Source organism: Bos javanicus, chromosome 3, assembly GCF_032452875.1.
Source record: "Bos javanicus breed banteng chromosome 3, ARS-OSU_banteng_1.0, whole genome shotgun sequence".
Classification (NCBI taxonomy): Eukaryota; Metazoa; Chordata; class Mammalia; order Artiodactyla; family Bovidae; genus Bos; species Bos javanicus.
This window is the reverse complement of record NC_083870.1, coordinates 109,261,172-109,283,713: the sequence shown is the minus strand read 5'-3', so window position 1 is coordinate 109,283,713 and position 22,542 is coordinate 109,261,172. Positions and strand designations below refer to the sequence as shown.

General features: G+C 52.1%; 1 protein-coding gene across 1 annotated transcript in view; it reads right to left on the bottom strand.

The window, feature by feature from the left end:
• The window catches only part of GRIK3 (glutamate ionotropic receptor kainate type subunit 3), a 250,880-nt gene that overhangs the window by 52,210 nt on the left and 176,128 nt on the right, over positions 1-22,542 (bottom strand). Inside the window, exons 6-9 of the mRNA XM_061412479.1 lie at positions 16,087-16,260; positions 15,373-15,516; positions 9,673-9,780; positions 6,236-6,349 (exon numbers count right to left, since the gene is read on the bottom strand). Of these exons, the coding sequence (XP_061268463.1) occupies positions 6,236-6,349; positions 9,673-9,780; positions 15,373-15,516; positions 16,087-16,260 (540 nt within the window). The remainder of the gene's footprint in view (positions 1-6,235; positions 6,350-9,672; positions 9,781-15,372; positions 15,517-16,086; positions 16,261-22,542) is intronic.

The following is a 22,542-nucleotide window of genomic DNA, read 5'->3' as shown; positions in this document are numbered from 1 at the left end:
CTAATCGATTGCTCAGTGAAGGTGCCCTCAATTTCATAACTTCACGCTCTCCTATTGCTCTGGGAGAACAGCAGTAAGAACAGGGGTAATATTTCTCTGCAACAAGTCACAGGAAACAAGGATCCTGAAAAATAACCTTTTCTGACTTTTCATCGCTAGGGCTCTCAGTTTCTTAGTCGAGCTTCACCATCATGAGAGCCAGGCCCGGTGCTAAGATTCTCCCAGTGACGGGACCTGTGGAGTTGGAAGAGGGGGTCTTGGCGGGCGGGGAGCCAAGGGTTAGCTACCTAAGAGCTGCGTTCCCAAGTCCTCCTGGCTTAGGCCATCTCAACACACATCTGCACGCGCATGCGCTCTGTACACACACAATGCCACGGGCATGAAGACACCACTTTCTCGGATGCTCTGCCCTGCTCAGAGACAGAGGTCAAGGACCCTGGCCCTCAGGCCTTGGCTTCTGTCAGTTAGAACCAGGGCAGAGCATTAGGAGTCCGGCTGGTCTTCCCAGCAGGTGGGGCCCAGAAAAATCCCCAGCCTGGCCCGGAATGGTTCTCCCAGCCCATATTCTGGTCTCCGTAGCTTCCCCTCTCCTGTGCTGGATGCACAGGTCCGGCCTGCCTGGCAGTTGAGTCTAAATGGTCACAATGCACACACGGCACAAACACATCCATCGGTTTGTATCCAGACACCCCTGTGTATAGCCAACCCCACACCCGCACAGGTATCCGCACGCATGCCGACACAGCTGCTCACTTCAGTGGCCCCAAGAACCCTGAACCTTCCAAAGCAGGGCCCCCAGGAGAGAGCTGAGTGTGTTTTCTTGGTGTGTGAGCTGAGGTTTGGGCAGATGAATTTTTCATAAGCTCATGGAAGAGGGAAACCTGAGCAGAAGCTGGGGCCTGGCGAGGAGAGGGCGGGGAGGGCAGGCTTCCAGCCTCTTGCTGCTGCTGCTTCAGCCCCAAGAAGGGGAAAGAGCCTGTGGCTATGTTGAGCCAGAGAGGGCGGGATCCAGGCTCTGTCCATCTGTTTCCAGGGTAGTGAGCCCTTAGCACCTAACCCCGGGATTCGGGATGGGAGAGAAAAGATGGAGCTTGGGGGCAGCCCCTACATCTCCCTGTGTTTTTTGCCACATCCAGATTTTAGGGACCAGAAGAGGAGGAGAGACCCCCTCATCGTGGGTGCAGGTCCAGCCCTGTTCTCTGGGGCAAAGCTGGTGGATGTTCTTTTACTCAGGCTTGGTACCGGCCTGTCACTCAAAGCACCGTTGCCCTGACAACACACTTCCAGAGAGGCAGGGGCCAGTGCTCTCTGCGGGAGGTGCTGGCCCTGCTTTGAGGCTGCCAAGCTTGGGGTTGGGGTTTTTCCCAGAGCAGCTGGGCTGGGCCAGCCTGGGCCACTCCACACAACTGGTATTGTTGTCCTCCAAAGCCCAGGCTGGGAGCATCACACCCCCACCCACCCCACCCTGGGGCTCTGGGACATGCAGACCATGCTGAGACTTTCAGGGGACCCCGAGGACATTTTCAGCTGGACACAGAGAGTTTCTTGGAGACCAGTTAAAGGCTGTGTGTCACATCCTCTGTCCCCGTCCTGCCTCCAGGAAAGACTGGGCTTCTCTCAGGGAAGAAGCAGACCCAATTCCCCATGATCTCTGGGCAGTGGGGCTGGAGAGAACTGGATCATGGCTCACTTCCAGGCCATGCGAATATCTGACACTGCATAATGTGGTTAAGATGGTGGGATATCTACTTCAAGTGGATCAGCAGCCAAGTCTGGGGTCAAGGCAAAGGAGTTTGAGGGAGGGGATTATCACAATGTCAGTGCTAGGGGCTCAGACCTCCTCTGGGGCAGGGGATGAGGTGGTGGTTGGGATGCGAAGTTTTATGTATCAGTAGGAGATGAGAGCCTAGAGAGTGGCTCACACCCTAGGGCTTTCAGGGACCAGTCAGGAATTGCCTGTATAAGAAGCAGCCAAGAGTAAGCAAGAGGGAGTGGTGGGGTCTGCAGTGAGCCAGGCCTCAAAGGCATTTAAACCCCAGGTCTACATATATGATGCACCCTGTGCTAGACAGAGATAACCTCTGTGACCACGGTCAGGGGTCAATCTTCAGGGACGTTCAGGGCCCTGCTTGTGGACAGAAGCAGAGGTTTTCTCCAGAACACTCACTGTGCTTACTGTATTAAACCTGAGCTTACTGGGGACTGGATTTGTAATCAATAGTACCAACAGCAGCCATTACTTGACAGCATCCACTCTGTACCATTTTTTTATTTTTCTTTATTTTTTTAAGATTTTTTTTTGATGTGCACCATTTTTTAAAGTCTTCACTGAATTTTGTTATAATATTGTTTCTGTTTCCTGTTTTGGTTTTTTGGCCACGAGTTATGGAGAAGGCAATGGCACCCCACTCCAGTACTCTTGCATGGAAAATCCAATGGACCGAGGAGCCTGGTAGGCTGCAGTCCATGGGGTCGCTAAGAGTCGGACACAACTGAGCGACTTCACTTTCACTTTCCACTTTCATGCACTGGAGAAGGAAATGGCAACCCACTCTAGTGTTCTTGCCTGGAGAATCCCAGGGACAGGGGAGCCTGGTGGGCTGCCATCTATGGGGTCGCACAGAGTCGGACACGACTAAAGCGATTTAGTAGCAGCAGTAGCAGCATGTGGATATTAGCTCCCCGATCAGTGATCGAACCCACATCTCCTGCACGGGAAGGTGAAGTCTTAACCACTGGACTGCCAGGGAAGTCCCCTGTGCCATATATGCTATTTAATCATTCATTCTTTCAACTCCATGAAGTAGATACAATTATTATCACCTCTCTTTTGCAGATGACGGAGAAGGCAATGGCACCCCACTCCAGTACTCTTGCCTGGAAAATCCCATGGACGGAGGAGCCTGGTGGGCTGCAGTCCATGGGGTCGTGAAGAGTCGGACACGACTGAGCGACTTCACTTTCACTTTCACTTTGCAGATGAGGAAAGAGAGGCACAGATTGACTAAGCAATTTCTCAGGATCATAGAGCCAGAGAACAGTACAGCCAGCACTCAAATGCTGAGTCTCTTAAGCACCTCACAGTCTGACTGCTGTATTCTGGTCACTTTTGCATGTCCCCAAGAGCTGCTGGACTCGTGTTTGCCCAGATGAGGGGCAGGGGGACAGATGGTGCTGTGTCCAGGCTGCTGGCCAAGGGGGCTTCTCTCCTTCTCTGGAGGGTGCTGGGAGCCAGCAGGATGCTGCGGGTGGGACCCTCAGTGAGCAACTGAGTGCAGTAGGTTGGGATCTCTGCAAGAAGCTTCCATGTGTGTGCTAAGTTGCTTCAGTCATGTCTGACTCTTTGCAACCCTATGGACTGTAATCCACCAGGCTCCTCTGTCCATGAAATTTTCTAGGCAAGAATGCTGGAGTAGGTTGCCATGCCGCTCTCCAGGGGATCTTCCCAACCCAGGGGTCGAACCCTTGTCTCATGTCTCCTGTATTGGCAGGTGGGTTCTTTACCACTAGTGCCACCTGGGAAGCCCTGAAAGAAGCTTCTGCAAGTCAAGGTGAAATTCGCTTAGTCATGTCCAACTCTTTGCGACCCCATGGACTATACAGTCCATGGAATTCTCCAGGCCAGAATACTGGAGTGGGTAGACTTATCCCTTCTTCAGGGGATCTTCCCAACCCAGGAATTGAACTGGAATCTCCTGCATTGCAGGCGGATTCTTTACCAACTGATCTATCAAGGAAGCTTCTAGTATTGGCTAAAAAGCTGTGAGAAGAGCACAGGAAGTCTTCGGGATTCTGCCCCTGTGGGTGTACATAAGTGTCCTGCGGCTCTGCGGAAGGGTCTTACACCCTTTAAACCAGGCTCCTGCTACTTTAATAAAATTTAACCTGTGGTCTTTGAAAGGTGTGTATTTTACATCCTTCTGCTGTATTATCTTTAGCTCTCCTGTTACGTGAGAGTATTGTTTTGTGCCTGAATCATCTCTGTTCATTTAATCATCTCTCCTAATCTCTCCAAGAATACCAGTTCTACCTTTTTTTAATCTTGTCTCCTGAAAAGTGTTTTATTTATATCTCACATTTTATGCAGCTCCACTTTTAATCTTTTACCACCTTTTTATTATTTTATTTTTACCCTTTTATATTTTAGCTTTGTCACACTTTTATCCTTTTGCTTTCTGACATTTCGGTTTTACATTTTTCACCTTCTCTAGCTGGAGCTGTTAATTATTTATTTTAATTTTTCCTCTCTCTGGGTAGCTTTCCTTTTAATCTCGTCCCTTATTTTCATTTCTCTCTTTATTACCTTCCTTTTAACCTTTATTTTGTCCTCCTTCAACTCTCCTTTTATCCTTTCTATTTTTATCCACATCAATATTCCTTTAATTGCTCATCACTCTTCCTTCTATCCCTTTTGCTCCTTTTATTTATGTCTTTTTATTTTTAATCTTTTTTGCTTTATTCTTTTTTATTTTTATATAACTTACAAATGTACAATATGATGATTCACAATTTTTAAAGGTTAAACCCGATTTATAGTTATTATAAAATATTGGCTATATTCCCTGTGCTGTCCAATATATCTTTATAGCTTATTTTATTTTTAGTCTTTAATTTATTTTTTATACTTTTTCCCCTGTTCCTGATGAGATCTTTTGACTTACTGGTTTTATAGTTTGATATTTGTATTTTATTTAGTTAACCAAAAGTCAATCAATAAAGGCAGGCAGGATGTATGGTTTTGGGGAAGATACCGTGGGGGGTCTCACTCCTAAAAGGTGGGGGTGGGGAGGTGTCTCCCCAGCCTTCTCCTTCTGGTCCCATCAGCAACATGTTCAGAACTCTTAGGTCTCCATCACCTTTAATGTGGATCATCTTAATAGTCATGAGCCTGGAGACTGAGGATGAGATTCAGAGGTTAAAATCGCTCCTCAGATGCTGGCAGTGCCCCTGGAGTCCGCTGCTCCCTGGATTCTTGGGAGAATGGAATGTGATATCCCTTCTTCGTCCATGGTGTCCAACACCCAGTCACTGAGCATATACCCAGCACTAGAGAGAGGGCACAGGGCCTGGCTGGGCTGCTGCTGGTGGGAGGCAGGCGGGACAAGCCTTGTCTGAGTGCCATGAAGGCCCAGGGTGGGGTTCCCAGCCCTGCTCTCAGGTTCCATCCTGTGACAGCCTTACTCTATCTAAGTGCTCCAATCCGGGTTGAGCTCCCTTTTTTTTTGGTTGAGAATATCCTCAGCATGTGGTCCTGACAAACATATTTGCTTCATTACAAGGAGAAGCTGACCGGGGCCAGACTGTCCTCAAAGGGTCTTGGTCAGAATCCACTGGGCTGTGACTGGGCTGCCCCCTGGTCCAGCTTGGGTCCCAGGAGCAGTGCTGTGCCTCTGACAGTGTGCGTCCTGAACCTCTGGACACCCTGGAGGCCTTCCAGGAGGGGCTGGCGCGCATGGAGTGGGCACAGTGGTGGCCAAAGGAGGCCAACTGCCTGGGCGTCCTGCTTACCCTGAGCTCTAAGATGCACGGAGCTCGGGAGACCCCTGGAGCAATTCCTTGGGTTGAAATGGTCAGAAGAAGGACACACTATTTAGTCCAGGGCAGTGGAAGGAGGAGGACAGGGAGAATGGTCATGGCCATCGCCAGGAGCACTTGGGTCAGGACCCTGTGGGGGTGGCATGTGTGGGGGCCCACCGTACCTGCTGGGCTCCCTGGGTATGACCATAGCACCTGCCAGGCTGGGGTGGGGGACTGCTGGGAAGGGCCTTTTTCCTGGGAACTGGGTTGGAAGAAGCAGACTCAGGTCCTGGTGCAGAGAGCAGGTCACCCCTCCTTCCTTCCCACAGCTCCTGCACAGGCATCAGGGGCTCAGGGAGCGGGTGGGGCTGGGATACAAACAGGCAGGCCTCTGGAGCAGGGGCTGGCCAAGCAGGTCCAGGCAGGAAGGCTGGCCTGCTCTACCTTTGGGAAGAGACAGCCCAGTTACTTCCTGGTGTCTCTGACCTGTGACTGTGAGCAGTATTGCTATGTTTCAACTTCTCTCTGGGGGCTTTCTGAGGGACCCTCAGTGTTTCCAGCTTCCTTCAGCTCCCCTCCCTCATCTTCCAGCCTCTCAGCAGCCCCATAACAGGCAGCTGGTCTATGCGGGGCGGGGTGATGGAGGGGTCCCTCTAGCCCCAACGGCCAGCCCATCTCCCAGCTCACAGGGGGCCTCCTGAAGGGCTGCAGCTCTTACCAGCACGGTGGTGACGATGAGAGACCTGTTGGTCAGAGAGTCGGTGACATTAGGGCCTCGGCCTTTGGCGACCTCCGTGATATTGAGCCCCTCGGCGGGACTCCACACTCCCACCTGGATGGACAGACGATGCAGTACAGGGGCTGAATCCACAGTGTCTCCACCCTTTCTTCACATCAGCAAGCAACTCATCTTGTTCCCACCTTTCAGGAGCATCGTCATCACTGACAAGTTTTGAGCCAACTTTTCTGACAGCCCTGCTGCCTTCCTCCTTCCCAGAGGAAGCCCCTGAGATGTCGAGTCTCTTGAATTCTCCTCCCTCCCCATTTGCTGGCAAACCCATCCCAGATGGAAGGGAAATGCAGAGGGAGAAGAGGAATATAAGGAGAGCCCAGGGAGCACAGTGGAAGCCAGCCTGGGGTAGAGCGGATGCCATGAAGTCAAGTTAGTGTTAGGGTTAGGTCCTGTCCTGGGTCAGTCATTCCAAGCCTGGGGGTGGGGGGCGGCCTCCCGCCTCCTAGGGAAGAGTTGGGCACCAGCTGCTCACTCACTGGGTCTCAGCCTGTGCCAGCTCTGGGGCCAGATGCCCTCCAGAGCCCAGGACAGGGCCTGGAGCGAGGGAGATGTTCCCTAGGCATGTGTGGAAGGACAAGGAGATGTGTTTTGTGCAGGAACTCAGTTTGGGCAGGATGCTGGTCTTTGCGGCTATTTCAGGGGGTGGCAGACAGAATGGAACACCCTCATAGAGGGCAGTGGATGCCAATGGATTTGAAGGCAATTTGTTTTGTAGTTTTACACCTAAAGTTGGCAGATGTTCTGACTGAGGTGGGCTAATCTCTGTTCCCATAGTGCCTTTGTGGATGTCAGGCCTGGGGCTGGAAGGAGGCGAGGAAAGATCAAGTTTACAAATGGTTCTCAAGCCCTGGGTCTCTTGAAGAGCCTTTGGGATCCAACTCTGCCCCTCTCTGTGCCCATCTCAGCGCCTCTCAAGGAAGGTTCTGGCCTGACCATCCTGTCCTTGGCCCAGTTGCTTGGGGGCTGGGAGCACGGCACTCAGGAAACCTAATCAATTAAAGAGGGAGGCCGAATGCAAACATCCCATTAAGAGAGCTGTGCAAAGCAGATAGCAGAGAGACATGTAATTATGCTTGGGTAATTCTGCTTTAATCCCCCCAAAGCCACTGGCTGGAGCTGGCTGGATCAGCTATGACCCGGCTTAGTAAATAGAAGTGATGATAGAGAAGTGATGAGAGGCAGAATGGCTGTGTTTGGGGTCTCAGTACCCTCTCTGGGCAGCATCTTTCTCTGTGCAGACCCCCAGAGCCCAGAGGAGAGAAAACAATCAGACAGTATCAAAGAGGTTCTTCTCTCAAGGGGGCCAAGCACAGAGCCCAGCCCCAGCATGAGGGACCCTAGTGGCAGGCCTGGATGCAGAAAGCTGTCAACAAACAGCTGGCTGGCAGCCTGGTGACCAGCAGGAACCCTTGTTCCAGCAAGCAGCTATTGAACTCCTACCCTATCTCCCATGGGCATCGGAGAACAGTTAAGACTGAGGAGGACCCAGCTTTCAGAGACTCTCTGCCCACTATCTGGGAGGCTGTGACCAGGAGCCTCTGGTGGGGCCTCTGCAGGTCAGCCGGTGTCTAGGTATAGTAGAGAGGTTTTCTTGAGTATTAGCTGTGGTCTGTCTGCAGTTGCTGGAGGGCTGGTAGGAGCTGCGGGTAGGCTCAGATGGCAAAAGTGCTCTGATGGGCAATTACTGATGCCTGCCATAGATACGAGAGTGGGAGGTGGTGGCATACATGCCATCTAATTGCCATCCTTAGAATTTCAGGCTATCCCCAGAGATGGACAGTTGAGAGAGCAAAAGTGAGACAGCTACTCGAGTGACAACTATTACAGTGGTCCTGCCAGAGGGGGAAGCGGGCTCCCCAGCACTGCAGGAGTCTAAATAGGAGCTGGCAGAGTGCTTGATAAGCTATAGTTTGAATAGAGTTAGACCAACAGGGCTGGATCATCTTAGGAAGAGGGGGCATAGCACCTTGTCCTTAGGGGACTGTTGCTATAAGGGGAGTGGTGAGGTTGTCCCGGCCACCTGGCCCCAGGACAGTGGCCCCATGAGTCCGTGGGAAACTCAGGACTAAATGGCATCACCTTGGCCACAAGGTACAACCCAGGCAGAGCTGGGTTTGTGCCTGTGGGAACGAACCAAGGAGACAGAGGCCATCCCTATAACCGGAGAGACGGCATGGGCAAAGGCCTGGAGGTGCGGGAGGGCGGGATGTGGCTGGGCCTTGAGGAATACTTGGGGGGCAGTGGAGACTAGTCCTGGAGAGGAAATCGGGGCATTTCCTGGAGAGTCTTCAAGGCTGGGGTGAGAGGCAGATGCTGAATGCCTCGGCACTGGGCAGCCACGCACAGTCCCAGGGCAGAGTGGAGCTGTGCATCGGGTAGCTTCATCTCTGTGTGCATTTGGGATGGATGGAGGCTCCAGGAGTGGAAGTGGCAAGCCAGGTTGGGGTGTTAAAAAAAATCCTCAGAAGAGACCTGGACCAGGGAGGGCAGGGGAAGATAGGAGAGGAATCAGGGGCCCCTGAAGGATCACAGGCACCAGGGGTGGCCCCTCCACTTCTGCATTTTATACACCCCCTCTCCCAGGGTTGGAGATGTGCCCTGGTGGCTCCCAGGGACCAGGGGGTGTGGCTGAGCCCTTGGTCCTGAGGTCCGAGGAAATGCTGAGAATCAGGGCTGATGTTAAATCTCCTTCTCAGCCCAGCAGCCTGACTTTGTCACAATATTGCTTATGGATCCCAGGGGTCAGAACTGGCCCCATTACGAATATTTCTATGGTAGCCAGATGGGAGGCCAGCCCTGTGGGCTTGCTTTTCCTTGTAATTCCCAGAATCACAGAGGCCTTAGAAGCTTAGCATGGGGAGTTCAGAATCCATGTGCTTCAACCTCTCTCCAAGGATAAGAATCACCTCCAGTCTCCCAGACAAGCAATCCCTTTGTTCAATTTTGCTGAAATGTCTCCAGGGACAGTGAGCTCACTACTCCCCAGGCAGGCATCCGTGAGTCATTAGAGAGTTTCTCTTACCCAAGGACACGTCTGTCCCTCTGCCCCATGACAGAGGACTTAGAGACAGTCTGTCTGTCCCATGAGCCTTTCCCAGGTTAAGCATCTCTCTGATGGCCCTTGCTGACAGGGTGATCATTTGAATATCTGCCGCGGCCAGGCCACTGGGTTCTGCACCCCTCCAGGCTGAGAAGGCCAAGAGGGGCCAAGGCAGTGGCCACACCGGGTCGTGTTGAGCCCCAAGGGGGTAGCTGGATGGGGTCTTGCCCTATTGCTCAGGGTCTCTGCCTGGGATCTGTCGTGGGGGATTTAATAGCCCCTGCTCCTTGGCCCGCCCCCCCCAACTGCTGAGCTCACACACCTTCTCCAAGCCGTCTTCCTTCAAGCTGATGATGTCCAGATCGAAATCCGTCCGTAAGCCACTGGTTTTGTTGAAAACAATCCGTCCAGTTAATCCTTCCCATTGAGCCTGCCGGAGGGGAGAGGGCAGAGCGGCAATTCCTCGGGCTCATAAATCATCATTCGGTACAACTGTACAATGCTTCATTTTAATTACTCCTTGCACTGATACTGTTCCCCCAAGACCATGATTAATTAATAATCACCTCCATCATTGCTAGGGCTGTGGTGCGAGCCAGCGATTTCCATAAATTCTATTATGTTCTTTAGCCAGCTTTACACTTGCACCTTCTCGTGTACAACATCAATCTCAGATGCGCTCAGATGAGCCCCCGCCTCGAAGCCATGAGAAGGGGGAGAGTCCGGTCCATGTCAGGTCCCCAGGGAGGGGCAAAGAGGCAAGTGGGTAGACTGTGGCAGGTGAGACCTGCCGAGGGGCAGAAAGTCAAGAGGCCAAGCCAGCTCTGGCTGTAGGACCAGACAGAGTAACTCCCAGAGAGCCAGGGCTGACAGAGCAGGTCTCTCACCCAACTCCACTCATGTCCCAGTTAAAAACGGGTCAGAATACAGGGTCCAACCTCAGTTAGCTGTGTGACCTGGGGATTTCATTCTGCCTTGCTGCCTCAGTTTCCTCATCTGTAAAACGGAACTAATAACAGTACGCATTTCACCAAAACACTATGAGGGCAGAATGAAGTAAGTCTCATGAAAAACTGAGAATGGTGCTTGGTACAACCTGTTGTTGTTGTTGTTTAGTAGCTAAGTCGTGTCCGACTCTCCACAACCCCATGAACTGCAGCACGCCAGACTTCTTGTCCCTTACTGTCTCCCAGAGTTGGTTCAGAATCATGTCCATAGGTACAACCTGAGCCCTGAATAAATGGTAGCTTTCTCTACTTTTTCTTGCTTTTAGCATCATTAACAGAGAGGCAGGCAGAGGTTCAGAGAAGGAACGGGTCTAAACTGAGAAAGGCTCCGTCTTCTAAAGCCAGGATTGGGAAACGATGTCTGGTGATACACACGGATCCATTTCCTGTTAAAGTCACACCCGTGTATTTACCTGTTGTCTCTGGCTGCTTTTGTGCTGTAGCTTCAGAGTTGAATAGCTGCAGTAGAGACTGTCTAGTCTGTTGTTGCTTTTATTTAGTTTCTAAGTTGTGTCTGACTCTTTGTGACACCCATTAGATGGTAGGTATGCCACCACCATGGACTGTAGCCCGTCAGGTTCCTCTGTCTATGGAATTCTCCAGGCAAGAATACTGGAGTAGGTTGCCATTTCCTACTGCAGAGTATCTTCCTGATCCAGGGATCGAACCTACGTCTCCTGTATTGGCAGGCAGATTCTTTATTACTGAGCCACCTGGGAAGCCCTGGTCTGCAAAGTCCAAAATATTCACTCTCTGGCCCTTTGTACAGAAAGTTTGCCATCTCCCCTTCTAGCCAATACCTCTCCTGTGGGCCTAGAGCATTAGTGCTATAAGGACCTTCCTACCACTCACCCCATGCAGCCTCTGCAGAAGCCCCAGGAGATGCGCTCAGTGGGTGCCTCACCCCACTGGGGTCATGATCCCTGCAGATTCTGAAGAAGGCTCCATAGCCTCTCCATGGCTGAATTTCCCCAGCGCCCAAGCTTACAGAACACACCAGTTCATGGGTTCCTGGATCCCTGAAGGCCCATCTGTAGACCGAAGCTAAAACCCATGGGAATCTCCGAGCACTTGGGCAGCTGTCTGGCACTGTAAAATCTTATAAGGGTGTAGATGGCATGTGTTATGCTAGCTCAGGCAGAGGGGTGCACCTCGAAGGGCTCCAGGGGGCTGGAAATCAAAAGTGAGTGGAACATGGACTTTGCATAAGGCATCCAACCTCTCTGAGTTTCAGGAAGAGGACAATGACCTATTTCACAGGTGGTGACAAAGATGTATCAAGGGCTTAGCACAGTGCCTGGAACACAAAGCCCCAGCTATGATTTCTCCTTTGTCCCTTCCTCCTGTGGGGCTCCCTTGGATTAGGGCTGGCCCTTGGCTGGGGGCAGGGGGGAGGATGATCACGTGGGCCACCTCTGTAGACACCTATCACAGAAGGCTCGTCCGTGATTAACTTCCCTGCATGAGCTCATCTGGTTCACATCACAGTCCTATCAGGTGGGTGTCATGATTGTCCCCATTTTACAGTCATGGCCACTGAGGCTCAGAGACAGGCTGAGCTCTGCAGGTCCCAAGTAATGTGGTGCCAGGCAGATCCCCTCTGTGCTGAGCAGACCTGAAGGGCTGGGGTCACTGTGTCCAAGCTGAGTGGGGACAGTTTATGAAGCCCAGGGAACTGCGGACTGGACTTGGGGATGGAGATTTAAAGATGCACCTGCTTCAGAGAACAGACTGGTGGTTAACAGTGAGGCACCGGGTTGGGGGTGGGCATAAAGTGTGGAGGGTCAACTGTATAGTGATAGACGGTAACCAGACCTTCAGCGGGGACTACTTTGTAACCTACACAGATGTGGAGCTACAATGTCCTATGCCTGAAACTTACACGTTATACACCGTTTTGTTCTTGTTTAGTCACTCAGTCCTGTCCGACTCTTTGCGATCCCATGAACTATAGCCTGCCAGGCTCCTCTGTCCATGGGGTTCTCCTGGCAGGAATACTAGAGTGGGCTGCCAGGCCTTCCTCCAGGGGATCTTCCCGACCCAGGGATCAAACCCGCGTCTCCTACATTGGCAGGCGGATTCTTTACCTCTGAGCTACCAGGAAGGCCATTAACTATTTTACTTCAGTTAAAAATGCATCAGAGAAGGTGAAGGCCACTGTGTATGACCTCACAGGGAAGCTCCGCTCCCTTGAGGCTTCCCAGTCCCTCCGCCTCCCCCCCCCCCCCCGCCACCCGGTCTCTGCCTGGGCCCCGCCCCCTGAGGCTATCTCCCCGGTCCCCTGGGGAAATCATGGCAGGTCTTCAGACCTGCGCGGGAGGGAAGCCTTCCTCCCTGTCAGCTCCAGAGGACTTAAATGTCAGCAGGTGTGCGGCCTGTCTGTGGGCGGGCAGGCAGGGGCAGGGCCAGGGCAGGGGGCCGCTGGAGCTCCGCCCCGTGACATTTCCCAGCCCTCCCGCCTCTTTCAGCTGCCTCGGAGGACTCCCTAAATGAAAGATGCTTCACAAGCTCTGAACTCCGGCCTGGTATTTTCCAGCTCCTCTCGGAAATGCCAAGTCTTTAAAATGATTTACTGTCACGCAGTCAGATGGGGAGACGGGAGACTTGGAAATGGTTTGAGGGAAGACCGGGTGCTGGGCTCAGGCAGCGGGCTTGGGTCTTGGGGGTGGCCAGCCGTAGGGCCATCGGGGAGCCCCACAGCTGCTCTGGGCCTCAGTCTCCACTTCCCCCACATGGAGTTGAGACAAAGATGTTTCTGAAAGTACTGTGTGAAGGAGAGTGTGTGGTGAGGGCTGTTCACTGGGCTGGGGCCAGGAAACAGGAGAGCGGATACTCCAGCAGGGCCCGTCAGTCCTGGGGTGGGAGGCGCCTTTCTGCTCTGCAAGCCATCTGCTCCCTTTGGGGCTTCAGGACTGAGCCTCGAGCATTCCAGGGGGTTCTCTGAAGCTCTGTGGCCTGGAGATCCTCTGTAGCTGGAAACCCACCAGGGAGCAAGAAGCCTCTGCGAAGACAGTCGTGATGATAGAAATAGTAACAGCAGCCAATCCGCTCCGCATCTGCTCTGTGCCAGGCACTGTCCTAAGCGCTTCACACATCATGACTCACACCTACGACCACACTGCTGTTGTCTCCATTGTGCTGGAGCAGCACAGAGAGGTTCAGTAGCTTGTCTAAGATCACACCGCTGAAAAGTGGTTAAGTTTCAAAGTCACTTATGTCTGGCTCCTAAGGGTCTTAGAGTTGTGGCCCTGGTCACTGAGAAACCCATGCCAGTCTCTGGCTACTGGGTTGGAGGCCTGCAGAGGTAGGAGGCTCAGGGGGCGGGGTGTGAGGCCTCCGTGCTCCCCAAGAACAAGCTGATGACTGGGCAGCAGGCCAGCCAGGCCTCACTCAGGGCACTGCACCATCAGACTGCCTCCACAGTTCTGAGGGGTTGGATGAGAAGGAACCCTCACGGCCCTCTTCTACCAAAACAGCTGACACCAGAGTCTCTTCTAGGTGTGAGGGAACCCGTGCCAAGGACTTAACTGCTCCCTCACTGGGACTATGACATGGTTTGCCGGGCGAGGAAACTGACACTTGGGAATGTTCAGGAGTTTGTATAAAATCACACAGCTGGGAAGAGGCAGAGACAAGCCCGAAGGCATGTGTATCAGACTCTAAGGCCATATGCCTTTTAGTGTCGTTCTAAAATACAGGAGGTGTTACTGCCCTTGTCCCAAACAGTGATGGTGAACTGGGATCTCTAGGGGAGCAGTCCTGTCTGCTGAGTGGTGAATTTCTTTGTTATTTCCCCTCATTGTGCTGCCTTCCTTTGCCAAGGGATTACATTCACTAATGGAATGCCTTGATTGACGTTTCTCTAGGCGGTGAGCTCTGTGCATGCAGTTGCCAGTCTGTTTTAACCCGGCTGATTCCCAGCACAGGCTCAGTGCTGGCCACTCAGCAGACCCACACACATAGTTAGTGAATAAATGAATTGAATGAACTCTCAAGGCAGTCTGCTTCATTCCTGGTTCATTGTGATGGCTACAAAGACGTGGTCTATGCAAAGCCCTCCTAGGGGGCTTCTCCTAAGTGCACTTGACATTGCCGTGGATAGGTCGCTCCTTCTGACCCAGGGATCTCACCCCTACACACCTAGATCTCACCCCTATGTGCCTTCCTCATCTACCATTACTGGGACTTGACTCTGCCCAGTCCTGGGCTATGTGCTCTGCTTACAGTTTTTTACACTGTTTTTCCAACAATGCTTTGAGGCAGGGACTCTTCCTAGTTGAGGAGACTGAGGATCAAAGAGTTAATCATCTTCCCCAAAGTCACACAGCTTTTTGTCCTGGACCCAGGGTACAAACCCAGGCCTGTGTGTCCCCGTCTGTAAAATGGGAACAATAAACTCTGCATTTGTAAGGACGACCGTGATGGAGAGTCTGAAAGGAAACGTGGGCACTGTGCGTCTCCATGGTCATCCTCTCAGCAGCAGGACATGTTCTCTGGTTTTTTGAACCGGATGGGACTTCTTCACAGTTGCCATGGTGCCAGGAGAGCCAGGTCCCACTAGGGACCGCAGGCTGATGGGCCCATGATGTGAAGAGGAGTTTGTGGGGCTGATTACAAGTTACTGAGCCGCCTCTGCCCTCAGCACTAAGCCTCATCCACATGATGCCTCATTTTGTCCTCACAGCATCTGCAGGAGATGGGCATGCTTCATACCCGGCTCAGCAAGGTACGCTAGCTTACCTGAGGTCACACAGCTGGAGGCAAAGACGCTCAGCTGTTTAAGGCCCAGGCTGTGTCCTGCTGACAATGCCAACCACCCACTGAGCACCTACTGTGTGCCAAGGATGCAGCCTCTCTGTCACTTTGTAAGACTGGTCCCTGCTGAGCCCATTTGCACCTGAGGAAACAGCTCTGGCCCAAGTTCACATGGACTAGACTCCCAAACTTGGGCCCTTGACCGCTCTGTGGCCCCCAGTCGATGGACCTGGTGGGGGTGGGTGCAGGGGGCCACTCACCTCCTTGATGAAGTTCATGAAGCGGCCGCCGAAGCGCCAGGCCTTGTGCCGGTGGCACTGCAGGGAGTTCACGGTCATCTGGGGTGCCCGCTGGTAGCATACAGACACGATGTGGACGGCATCATACAGCAAGGCTGCATCCGTCTGGAGGGGAGGCCCAGGGCTGCCTGAGAGTGGCTCGGGCCCTGAGAGTCCTCAGCCCACCCTTCCCTGTCTCCCTTTATCTCCCTCGCCAAAAGCATGGTGTCCTGGAGAGGGAAAGGCCCTGTCCTGGCTCCTGATGAGAGGCCAGGCTTGGGGCGTCTCTGCAGCTCTGCAGACACCTGACTCCCTCCCTCTGCAGCTCAGATCTTCTCTGCCAGGCCCTCCACCCCCGGCGTCTCTCTGTTGCCTGGCCCTGTCCACACGTTCACCTTTCCAGCCTCCCCAGCTTCCTGCCCACCACAGCTGAAAGTCCTCCGCGTCCAGGACATTGTTCCCAGTCTCTGTGACCATCTGTTTATGTGCCTGCACTCCCACACTTGGGTCGGGGGAGGGGGCCTGTGTCTGATTCCTGAGTGTCCCTGGCCCCTGGCCTCAGGTCTAGCAGAGGCAGCGTAGGTCTTAAGAAGGGAAGTGGTGGGAGGGAAAAAAAGAAACAGGGAGGAAGGAGAGAAGGGAAGGAAGGGAGGGAGGGAGGGGAGCCCCCGGGTCTGGCGCATCCAGCGGCAGTACCATCATCACCCCATCCAGCAGGCCGGACTCTGCCCGGGGAGCCGCCTGCAGCCGCTCCATGGACCACTTCTCCACGATGGCCGAGACATGAGGGTTGTCCACGTTAAGGATCCGGAATCCCGTCAGGTTCACGCCCGAGTAGCGGTAGGGCTCCAGGTCTAACGCGTAAAGATCCTTGACAGAGAGAGTTTCAATAAACAGAGATGTGACCCGGCTGTGAGCTCCAGCCCTACCTCCCACACTCTCTACTGGGGCCCCAGAGCAGCTGTAGCTCCCTGCAGAGTTCTGGGGGAGGGAGGCTCAGGGGGAGCTGATGGAGCACTCAAGGGGGCTCTGCACTTAGAGTTGGCCAGACCTAGCTGCCTGGTGGCTGACCCCACGGACTCACTGCCAGACCTCAGACACACGGCTCAGCCTGTTTCTTCATCTACAAAACGGGGATCGTGCCTCCTTTATAGGCCCCAGTGAAGCAGTTCATATGAAATGCCCAGCCCGGAACAGCAAAGAAGCTTGATAATGGTCATGACCGTCACTTCCTCTGATGGGGAAGGCCTCCTTTGGGAAGACAAAGGGCACTGGGTCTGGGCATCTCCAAGTTACCCAGAGGGAAGCTGAGGGAGGATTTTATTCCCCCAAAGAGGATATTTTAAAATAGTCTATTCTGAAAACAAATTTATGATTACCAAATGGGGAGCGGGGGAGGGATAGATTAGGAGTTTGGGATTAACAGATACACACTACTATATATAAAACAGATAAGCAACAAGGATCTACTGCATAGCACAGGGAACTGTATTCATTGTCTTATAGTTTATAATGGAAAAGAATCTGAAAAAGGAGAGATATATAGGTGTATATGCATAACTGAGGCGGCTTCCCTGTGGCTCAGATGGTAAAGAATCTGCCTGTAACACAGGAGACTAGGGTTTGATCCCTGGCTCAGGAAGATCCCCTGGAGATCTCCAGCCCACTCCCGTATTCTTGCCTGGAGAATTCTCTGGATAGAGGAGCCTGACGGGTCCATGGGGTCATGGGGTCTGACACGACTGAGTGATTTACACACACACACATGCATAACTGAATCATCTGTTGTACACCTGAAACTTATACAATGTTGTAAATTAACCATACTTCAATAAAAAGAATTAAAATTGACTCTTGTGCCCGGGACTGAAGGAGTACAGGGCCCTCTTCTCTCTCCTCGACCTCACATCACCAGCCAGGTCCCCTGACACCCTGCATCCTAGGAGCAGTCAGCCTGTTGGCCAGGTCACATCCAGTTTGGTGCAGGGGTCTAAAAGCTGGGAAGACAGGTCTTAATGCATGGGGGCAACCTAGCTTCAGCTCTGGGGCACCGTGAGCTGGTGAGGGGAGGGGGCAGTTGGCTGCAGAGGGAGGAGCCAGATGCTAGGCTGAGAAGGGACGGCAGGAGGTGGGTGGTGTGGGGAGCTCAGCTCAGCTCCCTGAGATGACCTCGAGGGGTGGTGGGGGTAGTGAGAGGGAGTCCAAGAGGAAGGGGATTTATGTATGCATACAGCTAATTCATGTCGCTGTGCAACAGAAACTAACACAACATTGTAAAGCAGTTATCCTCCAGTTTTAAAAAAAGAAAGAAGAAAAGAAAGAAAAACTTCCCAAACTTGGAGATAAGGGAGATGGAGACCAGCATGTCCTTCCAACGTGACGTGGACACATCGCTCGCCAGGCCCTCCGGGGACTGGATTCTCTGGGAGAATTCACCTGGGTTTGACTGCACTGTCAGCCGCTGGTTAAAGGCCCAGATTCTGAGTTAATGTGTCGACTTTTGCCCATAGAAAAGATAATCCCCAAGCTGGTGGTTTTATTGCCCTGTAGGACATTAATCCATTTTGTACCTAACTTAGCTGACTTATCTGATGTTCTCCCTACACCGAATACCTATAAATACTCAACCCTTCAAATGCTCTTTGAGCCAGCATTGTCATCCTACTGGCTCCTTTGTTCATGAGTTGAATACATCTTTGACTCCTGTTCATTCTATATTTGCATAAGAGCCATGTTACTTTTTGAAACATATACGCTGATAATCTAGATGGGCCTCATTCCACTAGTAGGGAAAATGAGTCTTAAGGTCTTAGTCTGAGGTCCTCCTCATCTATTGTCTGCTCTTTTCCACACCCTCCTCCCATCCAGCTGCCTTCCACTGTTCTCCTCTCTCCTCCGCTCTCACCCCCCACCCCCACAACCTGGCCCATCATCTTTCCCAGGTCCCTCAACTCAGTCAATCCATCCAACGCTTGGTCAGAATGGTCCGTGGCTGCAGTCATCAGGAGAAACATCTGGCCCCATCACAGTCCCAGCTTCAGTTGAATCCATGATGGTTCATGGAAAGATAATGAGGGATAAAACCTGGAGCCCACAGAGCAGCTCTTTCGCAGTGTGCTGGTCTCCTCTGGTCTCTGCTGCTGCTGCTAAGTTGCTTCAGTCGTGTCCGACTCTGTGCGACCCCATAGACGGCAGCCCACCAGGCTCCCCCGTCCCTGGGATTTTCCAGGCAAGAACACCGGAGTGGGTTGCCATTTCCTTCTCCAATGCATGAAAGTGAAAAAGTGAAAGTGAAGTCGCTCAGTCATGTCCGACTCTTAGCGACCCCATGGACTGCAGCCTACCAGGCTCCTCCATCCATGGAATTTTCCAGGCAAAATGTTCCTAATTCATGCGGAACTCCTCCTGTAATTCCAATTGGCCTCTTTCTGAAATACACAGTATTGGTTTCCCCTTTAAGAGTTTAGGGATTGGGGGAGAGGCTGGGGGCAGTTTTGAGCCCAGGAAAGAAAGTTTAGTCCCAGCCTTGCTCAAATGGGGCCCTGATTCAAGACCAGGATTTGGGATGCGGGAGGGGCTGGGCGGAAGTAGATGGAGGAGTCCCCGTGGAATTGGCCAGAGGGTGTCTGTGTGGCCCCAGTCTCGGTGGGGAGTGAGTGACGGGTGGGCACTGTGCTCAGCCCTTCAAGTGGAGTGTGTCATCTGATTCTCACGATCCCCTGTAAAGTAAGTATTCAATAGTATTCCCTTTTTGCAGAGGAAACACGGACCAGAGAGGGTGATGTGGCTTGCCTTAAGGTCGCAGAGCTCACGGAAGCAGTGCAGAAATTGTTCCCAGGTCCAGCTCAGTGGGGTGTTGGAGCTGGCTCCCATCCGCTTGTAAGAGCTAATCATCAACACTTCCCGACTATGTTCAGTGACATTCGTTGGTAGCTTGACATTGGCCATGGTGAGACAATGCACACCATGAAAACTGGCAAGCATTACAAATCTGGGTTTCCCCCACTTTTGGATAGCTGCTTGTATGCATTTACCATTGCACAGTGTCTGTTCTATTTAAAACGTCCTGTGTTTATGTCGCCAGTGGTTGTCAAACACAAGATACGCATCAGAATTGCTTTTGGAGAACTTGTTTTGGAAAGTACGGGCCATTGAGAATGTGGGGTGGGGCTGCAATCTGTGTTTTGAGAAGCTGCTCATCTAAGCTATTACTCCTGACCGGGAAACACACAGAGACGGCTCTGGGCTTAGAAGCGGAGACCTGTGGAGTCAGAGATGGAGAGCAAGGCAGGGGACACACAGGAAAGAGGTCTCTCTTCCCACAGCTGCTCCCTGAGAATGGCTCACTGGGCAGCCCCAGGTGATGGTTATGAGCATAGATTGTGAGGCCAGGCCATCTACTCTCCTTACTTCACCTGCCTCATCTGCAAAATGGGTATGAAAATAGTACCTGCCATATAGGGTCATCCTGAAGAAGAAATGGGTTAATAGACATACTTAGAACATGTCTGGTGCATGGTAGACATCACAGAAATGCTGATAAATATTCATATTCTGCCTTCTCTGGCAGCAGGTTGTGACAGCTAATTGACTTGCCCCCCAGGACACGACTGGGTTCTTGGAGGAGAGGAGCAGACCTGAGTTGCATCCTTCCTGCCTTAACTCTCTTGGCAATATAAAAACAATCACATTGAACTAACATTTACTGAGCACCTACAAACCTCAGAACAGTTTGTAAGTGCCTTATGTACACTAACTCACTAAATGTACATTTCCGCCTTACAAGAAAGGTGTTATTATCACTCCATTTTAGAGGAAGGAACTCAGTCACAGAGAGGTTAGATCTTTTGCTCACGGTTGTACACTTGCGAGCAACAGTGTCAAAACGAGTCTGCCAGCTCCCAAGCCCTCCTTCTGTCCCATGACCAGCCTTCAGTTCCCACCCACTGGGTATTCCAGTCACCCTCTACATGGCATTCAGAGGGGTCTTTCTGAAGAATAAACCCAACCCTGCCACTCCCCTGCTTGGCATATTTCAATGGCTTCTTCTTGCCTTCTCAGAATAAAGCACAAATTCCTTAATGTAGTTTGCCAGGCTCTGCACCCCTCCAGCCTCGCTTTTCTTCCCACCGCCTCTCAGTTTTTTGCCCCAGGAGCACCAAACCATTTTCGCCTCCCTTCCCCATTCCTCGTGGCCCCTTTCCCCATCATGCAGCTTCTCTGTGCCAGTGTCTTTGTGTGTGCTCTGTCTATCTCTGGGTTGGAACATCTGTCTTCTCAACCCTTCTTGAGTGGGTTCACTCTGAGATTCAGCTCAAGTGTCACCTCTTCTGTGAAGCCTCTCGTGACTACTACTCTAGATACACATGATCAGGTGGGTCAAAGGTGCTTCTGCTCTTATCTTGGGACATTTTGGCTTTCATCTCACTCATGATAACTCTCTATGTCTGCATCTGTCTCCCCTAGAAGCTCCCATACCAAATACTCCCATCAATCAAAGTGGATAGAAGGATCAGCTGGCTGGGTAGCTCTCTGGGAAGAGCCTGGAAATGAGAGAGTAGAATTTCATAACCTCCTCTCAGAGGGAGCTTTCTATGGGGCTAGAAGTTAGGAGTGATTTGGTAAATTGCCTGGGGTGGTGGATGAGCCCCTCAAGGGACTGCTTTAGAAATGACAGATCTTCCCTAAACTGCCTTTGAAGAAGGTGGGTCTGGGGAGATGGAGGGATTTTGCTTTGTAGAGTGGTGAATGCAAGTTTGGGGCCAGAGCTGAATTGCCTGGGACACAGAAGAAAAGCTGAGCTCTGCCCGCAGGGGGTGCCCTTCTCGCTCTTCCCCTGTAATGAGGCTCAGCCTCTTCTCCAACTCAGTGCTGATACCCAAAGCCTGAACGATGCCCATCACGAGTCTGCCTAGGGCCTCCTTGACTTGGCTCACCTCCCTGAGGACCAGAGGCCCTCTGGACTTAGTGGGGAGGGCAACATCTCTGGCCTTGGTGGGGCTCAGGTGCTGGCGACGTCAGCCCTTCCAGTTTCCAGACGCAGTGCTGGGTTGACTGACAGTCACACAGTGGCTGTGGCCAATCACAGCCTGGGAGGGGGCATGATGGGGTGTCGCTGCTGGGGTCATCTTCATCCCTGTCACTCTGAGCCTGGGCTCAGCTGCAAAGTGTTGCAAGGCTTGTGGCACCGAGTGCCACCATCCATGTGACATGAGGGCAGTGACAATGGGGAGCTGGAAAAGAGGCCTCTTTGTCTGGCTACAATTTTTTGTCCAAACTGCCCTGGGCTGAGACCCCATGTGCTGTACACAGTGAACTGTGCACAACCTTGCCGCTTGGCAAAAAGTTGCTGTTCTCCATGCCAAATGTTGACACATTGAATTCAGTATCGACGAGGGACCTTTTAGAAACATTCAGCATAACATAATAGACTAATTCATTAGCACCCCATGGGTCTGACTGGGTAGAAGCTGAAGCTCGGAAAACATCGCCTTAAGGAATGACAGATGAAAATATCTTTCCCATGATATAACTGTTATTGCCGGGAAGTGGCATTAATTGTGATTGCTTATCTATTAATTTATTATAATTCTTTTTACACCTCCAGGCTTTTACCTACACATAACATGGACCAGGGGCTCAGCTGGGGCTGATTAACGTGGGGTTATCTGGGAATGGCTCAAAGCTGGCTGGCACAGATTATGGCAGCTGGGGTAATTAAAATGTCTTCTGCGTGGGAGAAGCAAGTTTGGAGAATTATTTTGAGGCGAGGAATTGGTGACATGGGTTTCCTAAAGCAAAGGAGATAAATGTCAAATGCCATTGCCCTCCCAAATCCAGCCAGGACTGACCAATGAGCACCAAGAGGCAGAATCACGAGGTAGGCTCCTAAGCCAATGGAGCTGGAAGGAGGACCTTAGAGCTGGAACCAGAAGCAGAATGTGGGGACCTGGGGAACATAGCTGATGCCCTGGCATATGGGGAGCTTCTGGGAGATGCCCTGGTACCTGCCCCCTCCAACACACATGCATATTCCACTGCAGAACTGTTTATATTGCAGCAACTGTGTCTCTAGAAGGATCGGCTCTCCCTGACCCTCAGAGAGGTGGGGGGAGGGAGGGCAGTGGGCTGGAAAAGAAGTCAGGAGCCAAG